Genomic DNA, 12,092 nt, shown 5'->3' with positions numbered 1-12,092 from the left:
TCTTTTTTTAAAGTTCTTTTTCTTTAAATATAAATTTATTTATGGTTCGATGCATGATACTGGATGCTTGGGGCTGGTGCATCTTTTAGGATTTTAAATAGCTTAGCTGGAATTCCATTATCTTCACTAGCTTTGTTTGTAGTAATGCTTCCTAAGGCCCATTTGACTTCACACTGCAGGTTGTCTGGCTCTAGGTGAGTGACCATACCATCATGGTTATCCAGGTTATTAAGACCTTTCTTATATAGTTCTTCTGTGTATTCTTGCCACCTCTTCTTAACCTCTTCTGCTTCTGTTAGATCCTTACTGTTTCTGTTGTTTATTGTCCCCATCCTTGCATGAAATGTTCCCTTAATATCTTCAATTTTCTTGAAGAGATCTCTAGTCTTTCTGATTATATTGTTTTCCTCTATTTATTTGCATTGTTCACTTAGGAAGGTCTTCTTATCTCTCCTTGCTCTTCTCTGAAACTCTGCATTAATTTGGGCTTATTTTCCCCTTTTTTCTCAGCTATTTGTAAAGCCTCTTCAGACAACCACTTTGCCTTCTTGCATTTCTTTTCCTTTGGGATGGTTTGGATCACTGCCTCCTGTATAATGTTACAATCCTCCATCCATAGTTCTTCAGGCACTCTGTCTACTAAATCTAATCCCTTAAATCTATTTGTCACTTCCATTGTATAATTATAAGGGATCTGATCTAGATCATACCTGAATGGGCAGTGGTTTTCTCTCCTTTCTTCAATTTAAGCTTGAATTTTGCAATAAGGAGCTCATGACTTGAGCCACAGTCAGCTCCCAGTCTGTTTTTTGCTGACTATACAGAGCTTCTCCATCTTTGGCTGCAAAGAACATAATCAATCTGATTTCAGTATTGACTATCAAGTGATGTCCATGTGTACAGTAATCTCTTGTGTTAGTGAAAGAGGGTGTTTGCTATGACCAGCAAACTCTGTTAGCCTTTGTCCTGCTTAATTTTGTACTCTGACAAAACTCTGTTAGCCTTTGTCCTGCTTAATTTTGTACTCCAAGGCCTAACTTGCCTGTTACTCCAGATATCTCTTGACTTCCTATGCTTGCATTCTAGTCCCCTATGATGAAAAGGACATCTTTTTTGGTGTTAGTTCTAGAAGGTCTTGCAGATTTTCATAGAACCAGTCAACTTCAGCTTCTTTGGCATGAGAGGTTGTGGCACAGACTTGGATTACTGTGATGTTCAGTGGTTTGCCTTGGAAATGAACTGAGATCATTCTTTCGTTTTTGAGGCCGCATGAACCCAAGTACTGGATTTTGGACTCTTCTGTTGACTATGAGGGCTACTCCATTTCTTCTATGGGATTCTTGCCCACAGTGGTAGATGTAATGGTCATCTGAATTAAATTCACCCATTCCAGTCCATTTTAGTTCATTGATTCCTAAGATGTTGATGTACATTCTTGTCATCTCCTGCTTGACCACGTCCAATTTACCCTGATTCATGGGCCTAACATTACAAATTCCTAAGCAAAACTGTTCTTTATAGCATCAGACTTTACTTTCACCACCAGATACATCCACAACTGAGTGTTGTTTCGGCTTTGGCCCAGGTGCTTTATTCTTTCTGGAGCTATTAGTAATTGCCTTCTGCTTTTCCCCAGTAGCATACTGGACACCTTCTGACCTGGGGGACTCTCTTCTAGTGTCATATCTTTTTGCTTTTTCATACTGTTCATGAGGTTCTCCAGTCAAGAATATTGGCGTGGTTGCCATTTCTTCCTTCAGCGGGCCACTGTTTTGTCAGAACTCTTCACTATGATCCATCTGTCTTGGGTGGCCCTGAATATTATGGCTCATAACTTCACTGAGTTATGCAACTCACTCCGCCACAACAAGGCTGTGATGCATGAAGGGGTGTCTAAGCATATATTGTTATTAAAAGTGAAGCCAAGTCTGAAGTGCAGGGTATCTGATTCCTCAGGCAGAATATTTAGCTAGCATGCTAACCCAAGCCTCTTGCAAATGTTTAAATTTGAGACTTAAGGATGATCACATACACACACACACACAAAACTCAGAACATATACTTATCTACATCATAAATAATGATATAATTCCACTAAAGCTAAGGTACTGAAAGTTGCTCAGTCATGTCCAACTCTTTGTGACCCCATAGACTGTAGCCCATCAGGCTCCTCTGTCCATGGAAATTTTCAGGCAAGAATACTGGAGTGGGTAGCCATTTCCTCTTCTAGGGGATCTTCCCAACCCAGGGATGGAACCCAGGTCTCCTGCATTGTGGGCAGATTCATTACTATTTGAGCCACCAGAGAAACACAAAAAAAGCTATGGTAAATAAGCATAAAAGTAATCCTCTTGTTAAAAATTGCACAACTGGTCATAACTTGATGTGACTGGCCTCAGTTTTTTTTCATTCAGTGTATACCTGTATGTGCCAACACATAACACCAAAAATATCCCCCTAACAATGGAAAGATTGGCACTGCTATGTCAATATCAAAAAATGTTAATATTTATTTTTCAAAGTATTATGTATAAATTATTCATTCAAGTAAGAAAAAAATGTTAATGTTATATTATGATAAATACTGTCACAAACATTAACCCTACAAGAGAATTGCTTATAAACCATATATGTCGGAGAGCTTTAAAGATCCCATTCAGAAAAACAAAGATTAAGGACAAAATCTTTTGTCAGTTGAAAAAACATACCATTTTGGTCACATCCTAAACACTTAGGTTCTGGAAAACAATTTCATTTTGTAGGTATTTAAATTAAGTCTTTTGAATTTAGTTCAGTTTCAACCTTAGAAAGCATCTAAGAGAAATCAAACCATTTCAATTAACCTCAAAAAAATGGGTTGCTGCAAGGAGACTCAAGGAATCCAAAATAGTTACGAATTTACTAATTGAGGCTTATTTAGCCTAAATTTCAAGGAGATGCAGAAGTTCCCACAGACACCTCTATCAGTTGGAGATGGCAGTTAACTGAATACATTAAAACCAGATTACACCCAATATCTGATGTCTTAGGAAGTGGAGTAATGCAAAAAGTACCATGGAAGAAGCCTATGTTTCAACAAGTCCCTATATGTTTCAATAGTTAATATTCCCATGATAAAATTTCTATTAAATAAGTATTTAATAGTATAGAAAAAGAAAAAGGAATATTGACCTTCTTCCCAGAAATTCAGTAAAATGGCCAAGACATTGCCAACTGATGGCAACCATCCTGGATCACAAACTCAACTACTAGGATGAATCATCCAGATAGATTTTGTATATTTACCCCTTTTGAGTGATGAAAAAAATATACTATAACTCCAGGAAATATAAGTCAAGAAAAGGTTAGGACTAGAATCCCCTACTGGTTCTTCATTCAAACTACATTTGTTATACATATGACATGCTTTGCAGCATTAGAAAACTGCATAAATGCATATAATCAGAGCTAAACAATTCCACTCAAAATTAAAAAGTTCTCACTCACTTGCATCTTTTATAAAATATGGAGTTTGTGACAACCTAGTCAGGAAATCTTTCAAGTCCACTTTTCCTTCATCTGAAAACAAAACATAAAGGAATGAATGGTCTTTGGTCCAAAGATACAAAAGTATGAAATCAGTAAAAAGATATGCATGCCTACTAAATCTTCAAAACCAAAGTTCATCCTATATTTTTCTGACACTGATTCTAATAAACATATCTCAGACTAATTATAAAAAGGAACATACATTAACCAATTGAGATCACTGTTTTCATATTTCCTCTCTGATGCTATATTCCTGTAATTTTTCAGCATTACAAATCCAATGATAACTACCTATGTCTTCACAGAATATAATTTATCCAGTAAATGATAAGTATCATAAACCAAATGAGCTATAATATTTAAAGAAAACTGCATATACTTATGAGCAAAGATATATTAATACAGGAACTACACAATATTTGGCTTTCTATCAGTAATATACTTGGAACTTAAGAAGAAAAACAAGACTACAAGGCTGTACATGTAAGCTAAACATTCCACTGGCAGAACTCCAAAGCAGCAATATAGCCTGTTTAGGATTATAAGGAAACCATACTGGTAGAATGTATCATCATACTAAAGTTTAGGCCTTTGTTTCATGGGCACAAGACAACTTCACAGTTTCTAACCAATAAACCATGATTCAAATCTCAGGAGGCAAAAAAAAGGTTGGGGGGGGTGGTTGAAGAAGAGAGGAAGATTATACTTTCCTAGGATAACTCAATATGAAGATAATCCAGAACAAAATCTCACCCAAGCCTACAGGCAAATTTTAATGTTGTTGAACTCATATTTGATTCCTTACCACTCAGCTCTGTGGATTTATGAGTGAAAATAGACACAAGTTTTATATATAATAACTCTCTTAGAAAAAAAATACTTACTATCAACAGAAACTGATGAAAGCAGCTCTTGTGATTCTTCCTCTGGAAAATAAACCCCCAGGCCACTCAGTATAGGTTGTATATCATCAACATCAACTTTTTCATTGGTGACTTTGTCTAAGGCATTTGCAAGTTTATTAACCTCTATAAAAAGAAAACATTTTCAGTTTAAATACAAACTCTAATAATTAACCATATTTCAAGAAATTAGTTTAAATACCTAGCATTTTTTCTTAAAGATAATATAGCATTCATTTTAAATACTCTCTTGAGGCAATTCTCATTTCAAACACATAAAATAGAAGATCAATTACAAGGCAAACTCATCATAAGAATTAAGCTCTGTATGTCCATTTCTGATTCCCATTCTTTCCACACCCTTGCCTTATATGTCATGTTCTCTTTGCTGCTTCCCAGTTACTGCTACCTCAGTCTGCCTCTTTCCTATTTTTTTATTAAAACTTATACTGACTCTCTTTTACTTAGGGCTGAGAATGTAGGCATGATATATATGGTAATTCAGTTCAGTTCACTCGCTCAGTCGTGTCTGACTCTTTGCGACCCCATGAACCACAGCACGCCAGGCCTCCCTGTCTATCACCAACTCCTGGAATTTACCCAAACTCATGCCCATTGAGTTGGTGATGCCATCCAACCATCTCATCCTCTGTCATCCCCTTATCCTCCTGCCCTCAATCTTTCCCAGCATCAGGGTCTTTTCCAATGAGTCAGCTCTTCACATCAGGTGGCCAAAGTACTGGAGTTTCAGCTTCAATATCAGTCCTTCCAGTGAACACCCAGGACTGATCTCCTTTAGGATGGACTGGTTGGATCTCCTTGCAGTCCAAGGGACTCTCAAGAGTCTTTTCCAACACCACAGTTCAAAAGTATCAATTGGGAATGCATGTACACCCGTGGTGGATTCATGTCAATGTATGGCAAAACCAATACAGTACTGTAAAGTAAAATAAAGTAAAAATAAAAATTAAAAAAAAAAAGCATCAATTCTTCAGTGCTCAGCTTTCTTTATGGTCCAACTCTCACATCCATACATGACTAGTAGAAAAGTGACAAGATGGACCTTTGTTGGCAAAGTAATGTCTCTGCTTTTTAATATGCTGTCTAGGTTGGTCATAACTTTCCTTCCAAGGAGTAAGCGTCTTTTAATTTCACGGCTGCAGTCACCATCTGCAGTGATTTTGGAGCCCCCAAAAATAAAGTCAGCCACTGTTTCCACTGTTTTCCCATCTATTTGCCATGAAGTGATGGGACCGGATGCCATGATCTTAATATGGTAATAGCTAATTAATATGCTAATATAATTGGTTTATTTTTGAGGGGGTTTATGTGGTCAACATGGCAGAGTAGGAAGACTCTGGGATTACCTCCTCCCACAGACACACCAAAATTAAACCATTTATAGAGCAACCACCTATGAAAATAATCTGAAGACTAGCAGAAAAGATTTGCCACAACTAAAGATATAAAAAAGGAACCAGGACTTCCCTGGTGGTCCAATGGCTAAAACTCTATGCTCCCAATGCAGGGGGGCCAGGTTCTATCTCTGATTAGGGAACTAGATCCTACATGCCCCAACTAAGAGTTTGCCTGTTGCAACTAGAAAAAAAGACCCAGCAAGCTGAACTAAGTCCTAGCACAGTCAATTAAATAAACAATTGTTTTTTAAAGCAGCTTATGAGTAGTCAAAATAAACTTTTTTAAATAAGAAGGAACAACAACAGAGGATAATCACAATTGCAAAGGTTCTCCCTACTTCCTTCTTCAGGTTCAAGAATTTTTCAGTCATAATTTCATCAATCATATCTTCCATCCCTTTCTCTCTCTTCTTTTAGAACTCCTAAAATATGAATATTAGTATACTTGATGTTGTCCTAAAGGACCCTTAAACTGTCAAATTTTCATTTTCTTTTTGCTGTTCTGAATTGGTGGTTTCCATTATTTTATCTTCCAGGTCACTTATGCATTCTTCTCTATTACCTAGTCTGCTGCCAATTTCTTCTAGAATGTTTTTAATTTCTAGTATTATATTCTTCAGCCCTGGCTAGTTCTTTAATTTCCAATTCCCTGTTAAAATTCCCACTGTGTTTATTATTCTTTTCCCAGTTCAGATAGTATTCTTAATACTAATGCCTGAATACTTTATCTGATAAATTTTTTGTCTGTTGTTTTGGAGGGGGGGCGGCTCCCCAAGTGGTGCTCGTGGTAAAGAACCTGTCTGACAATGCAGGAGATGTAAGAGATGAGGGTTCGACCCCTGAGTTGGAAAACCCCCTGGAGGAGGAAATGGCACCCCACTCCAATATTCTTGCCTGGGAAACCCCACAAAGAGAGGAACCTGGCAGGCTACAGTACATGCGGTCACAAAGAGCTGGACATGACTAAGCCTCTGAGCACCTAGCAGCTTGTTTTTTGGGGGGAGGGGTTCTTATTCTTTTGTTTGAAACAAATTTCTGTCTTCTCATTTTGTTTAACAGTCTCTGTCTTTATGAATTTAGGTGAAACAGTTACCTATTTCAGACTTGAAGGGGTATCCTTGTATGAAAGTGCCCCTATGCAGTTCACATGTGGCTTTGGTGGAAGAGTTAGAAGATGTGAGCAAGGGTCATGTCTTCCCCAAACATGTGCTAGTAGCTATCACCTTGGTGTGAGGTGCCACTGGGAATGGAGGGGCTAGAGCCAGAGCCAGGTGTGAACCAGAGCTTCTCATATGCTCAGTGAGAGCTCCAGACCCCTCCCAATCTGCTGCCTCTGTGAATACCAATAATGGCTGCCCTCACCCCATTCAGATGCTATGCTGGCTCCTTCTATCACAAGTGTACACTATCCTCAGCTATGGCAACTCTCTCCCTAGAGCAGAACTGCACCAGAGTCAGAGGGGCCAGAGAAGGTGCTCAGCATGGGCCAGGGTTTGCACTGAAGCGGTCACAGGAAACTAGCCAGAGTCCCAGGCAGTTTCAATCTGCTTCCTTTGCCTTGTTCCAAGGAGTTAGCAAACATGTGTATGCTTTTCACAAGCAGGATCTAAGTTTCTTACAGCCCTTCACCACTTTGCCAACAAAGGTCCATATAGTCAAAGTTATGGTTTTTCCAGTAATCATGTATGGATGTGAGAACTGCACCATAGGGAAGGCTGAACGCCGAAGAATGATACTTTCAAATAGTGGTGCTAGAGAAGACTCTTGAGAGTCCCTTGGACTGCAAGAAGATCAAACCAGTGAATCTTAAAGGAAATCAACCCTGAATATTCATTGGAAGGACTGATGCTGAAGCTCCAATACCTTGGCCACCTGTTGTGAAGAGCTGATTCATTGAAAAAGACCCTCATGCTGGGAAAGCCTGAGGGCAAGACAAGAAAGGTGTGGCAGAGGATAAGATGGTTAGACAGCATCACTGACTCAAAGGACATGAGTTTGAGCAAACTCTGGGAGATAGTGAAGGACAGGGAAGCCTGGCATGCTGCAGTTCATAGGATCACAAAGAGTCAGAAATGGCTTAGCAACTGAACAACAACAGCCTGTTAGTCCCACTGGTTTTCAAACCAGCTGAGGGGACTCATCTTCCTAATGTCAGATCACAGGGCTGGGGTGCCCAATATGTGGTTTGAAATGCTCACTCCCCAGCAAGTATCTCTGAGCCTTTATAATCCCTCTCTGCCGCTGTGTCCCTTGCTAGGGGCACAGGTCCTGACCTGATCACTTCATTTCCCTTCCTACCCAACTTCATGGGGATCTTTCTTTATAGTCTCGGTTGTGTAAGAATCTTGCTGCCAGTCTCCAGTTTCCTTTAAGTGAGATTTACTCCCTGTGCAGATGTATTTTTGATGTGTTTGTGGGAGATGAGCTCAGCATCCTCCTACTCCACCATCTTGATCTCCTCTGGATCTTTATATACGTTTTAACTTATGATCTGTTGAACACATTACCTAACCAAAAAACTAATTAACTAAAGAATTATTAAGGTCACATATTTTTGGCATCTTTGTTAGAAGGTATACTATTTGCTTCAATTATAAGCTTATAAGTAATGTTAAAAGTTAAACTAGTGAACATTTGAACTTCATCTGAACTCCTAAAATACTAAATGTATACCACTCATTTAATTTTGTAGTGTGTTACTCGTGATTTTATGTAAGGGGCTCATCACTTAACAATTACGGTAAGTATTACCTATGTTTGAAATGTGTATAAAACTCCCTAATTATTCTCACCCCTAAAATCTTGAAAACGCTTACTGCTCTTCAATGCTAATAGGGCAGACTTCAGGGAAACATGCCCCTTTTCTGTAAAGACAAAAACAGTACAAAGATAAATTGATCAATTCAAGAAACATGAAGGACTTTCATGATGAGTTACACTGGTTCCCTTAAAGTAGCTTGTGAGTTTCTACCTCTGTAAACTTTTGTCCAAAAACGTATCCATTCTGTGCTTAACCAGATCTTATTCATGTCAAAACCAGATCATAAGTTGTTTTCAAGAGAGCCTTCCCTTGAGCCTATATTGCCCTCCAGCTACTGCTCCTTTCTGTCCTTTCCTTGACAACCTAATTACTGAAAAGAAATGTTTTTATTCATATTTTATCATATCCTTATTCAACCCTCAAACTGCTGCTATCTGGCTTTCACTTCTCCTGAAACTGCTTTTACCAAGTTCACTGGTTAATTATTCACTGCCAAACTGATGAACACATTTAATTTTTTTGTTTCATATAACACTTTCCTCCTTGAAACTTTTTTTTTCTCTTTGTTTTGTGGTTACAGCTTTCTCATGGGCTCCTTCCTACCATTCTGCTTACTTCTTCTTAATGTCCTTTATAAACTACTCTTTCTTCACCATTACTTAAATGTTAGCATGTCCCAGTCCTCTATCCTTGGTTCTCTTTTTATTATACTCTATAAACCTTTTCTCAATTTAACTACAAGCAACATGTTGATGACTCTCAAACTTCTATTTCTAGCCTAGACTATCTACTGCATATCTTCAATTCTACGTCCACAAGCATCTCAGACACAATGTTATCCTCATTTTTGCACTAAAACCTGATCCTCCTCCTACATTCCCTATCTTATTAGAAAGCATCATCATGAAGTAAGTCTCCCAAGCCAGAAATCTGTTATTCATCCTAATTCCTCTCCTTCTGTCTTCCCTAACTTAAACAACAATGATGTTCTGCCTCCTAGATATCATATTTGTTCCCTTCTTTCCATCCCTTGAGCCAATGCCTTAGTTCAACACTCATGATTTCGAACCAGGATAACTATGAGTTTTAAAATGTCTCCCTACTTTCAAACTTACTCTCCTTTAGTCCTTTTTTAATTCCATTTTTTAAGATATAATTGATATACAGCACTATATAAGTTTAAGATGTACAGCATAATGATTTGATTTGCATTTATTGTGAAATGATAACCATAAGTTTAGTGAACATCTATCATCTCATATAGATACAAAATTAAAGAAAAAATGTTTTTCCTTGTGATGAGGAATCTTAGGATTTACTCTTTTAACAACTTTCATATATAACACACAGCAGTGTTAATTGTATCTATCATGCTGTACATTACATCCTTAGTACTTATTTATCTTATAACCAGAAGTTTGTGCCATTTGACCACTTTCATCCAATTCCCCCTCCCCCAAACCCCCTCTGGTAAACACAAATCTGATCTCTTTTTCTATAAATTTGTGGGGTTTTAGATGTATAACTGACATACAACACTGTGTTAGTTCCTACAACATGATACGTACAACATGATTCAGTATTTGTTTACATTACAAGATGGTCACCATGGTAAGTATGGCTGTCATCTGTCATCATACAAAGATACTACATTATTACTATTTCACCTCTTAATCTTCCTCACCTATTTCTCTCATCCCCCTACTCATTCCCCTTTGGCAACCATCTGTTTACCCTCTGTATCTGTGACTGTTTAGGTTTTGTTACATTTGTTCCTTTGTTTTATTAGATTTTACATATAAAATAAATCATATGGTATTTGTCCTCCTCTGACTTATTTCACTTAGTATAACACCATCTAGGTCCATCTATGTTGTCACAATCTTAGTCCTTTCTCAACACCACTATCAAAATATGTGTTACAAAGTGCAAAATTAATCATGTCACTTTTCAATGCTGAATTTTCAGTGACCCCCTTGTCGCTCAGCTGATAAAGAATCCAACTGCAATGTGGGAGACCTGGGTTCAATCCCTGGGTTGGGAAGATCCCCTGGAGAAGGAAAAGGCTACCCCTCCAGTATTCTGGCCTGGGTAATTCCACGGACTGTATTGTCCCATGGGGTTGCAAAGACTCGGACACGACTGAGCAACTTTCACTAGAGCCTTCAGGGTAAAGTTCTAACTCTTCCGCTCAGAAAAAAACAAAAGTAAAACCCTTCTTTATCTGCTCTTGACCTTACTCCCAACAACTATGCACTACCAAGTCAATGGTCAAACTTTGATTTCATGATTTCAACATGAACTTTAAAGTTCGTTGAAAAACAGACACATACATACATGTGTGCCTTGGATCTGATGCAGATATCTCCGAAGCAAGAGATCTAGAATGAGACCAAAGCATCTGGGTTTAACAAATTCCCTAAGTAATACTGATATAAATCAGTCAAAGATCCACTGGTATAAGTTCTACTGGGCTGCTTAGAGTTCCTTTGATTTCTCAGCATTTCCTTCTAACTCCTTCCAGTCCCCTTCCCTGAACTCCCAGTTCTTGACTACTTCCTACTCATGTTTCAAAACTCAACTCCAATGTCATCTCCTCTGGGAAGAATCTTCTGACTACCCTATCCAACCTTGTGTAGGTTAGGTACGTATTGTGTGTGCTTTCCATAACACTCAATGAATGTTTACCTATATGGTATTTAACTGATACAGTATCATAGTATTCAATTGGCGTTCTCATCATCTCAATATACTGTAAGCTTTTTTAATCTTTATGTTTAGTGTCCAGCAAGCAATAGGTGCTCAATAAACTTTCAATGAATAAATGAAATAGCTTTCCTCTGAACTCACACAACACAGTACCACCTGTATGAGAAAAATTCAGTCTTTCTTTACATGTTTCTCCTTTACTTTCACACTACCACCACACTCACAATACTTTTAAACCAGTTTGATGACGGAAGAGTTCCCACACCAAGCAATTCTCTACAACACCAGCTGGAAGGCCTATAATTTAACTCAATTCTGACACTATCTACCAGAAATAACATCCCATAGGTTAAGAGTTCAGCCCCATGAGACACCCCACCCCCACTGCAGATGCCAATTGTAAGTGGGAGGACTTCAGGCTACCCACAACTTCTGTCCAGCTTGGCTATAAACTGGGTGTTCTTATGACCTCCTCCCACTTGGGCTCAGTTATTTGCTAGAGCACTTCACAAAACTCAGGGCAACAGTTAGCTATATGTGCCAGTTTATTAAAAAATATGATAAAGGAGACAGAGGAATAGCCAGATGAAGAGATATATAAGGTGATATCTGGAAAGATCTCAAGTAAGGCTTCCTCACAAAAGCATAATCAATTATTCACTCAATTTCTAGTCCCTCTTCCATTTTGAGAGCAGGGGTGGGATGGGCTGAAAATTCTAAGCTTCTAATCTTGGCTTGGTCTTTAGGTTAACCAGCCCCCATTCAGCCCACATC

At 38.3% G+C, this 12,092-nt stretch overlaps 1 protein-coding gene across 1 annotated transcript in view; it reads right to left on the bottom strand.

The window, feature by feature from the left end:
• Positions 1-12,092, bottom strand: part of EFCAB13 (EF-hand calcium binding domain 13) — a 315,250-nt gene that overhangs the window by 190,634 nt on the left and 112,524 nt on the right. The window contains exons 18-19 of the mRNA XM_060395750.1: positions 4,413-4,556; positions 3,487-3,558 (exon numbers count right to left, since the gene is read on the bottom strand). Of these exons, the coding sequence (XP_060251733.1) occupies positions 3,487-3,558; positions 4,413-4,556 (216 nt within the window). The remainder of the gene's footprint in view (positions 1-3,486; positions 3,559-4,412; positions 4,557-12,092) is intronic.

This window comes from Ovis aries, chromosome 11 (genome assembly GCF_016772045.2).
Source record: "Ovis aries strain OAR_USU_Benz2616 breed Rambouillet chromosome 11, ARS-UI_Ramb_v3.0, whole genome shotgun sequence".
In the NCBI taxonomy this organism is placed as follows: Eukaryota; Metazoa; Chordata; class Mammalia; order Artiodactyla; family Bovidae; genus Ovis; species Ovis aries.
The sequence above is the reverse complement of the archived record's forward strand: the minus strand, read 5'-3'. Positions and strand labels throughout refer to the sequence as shown.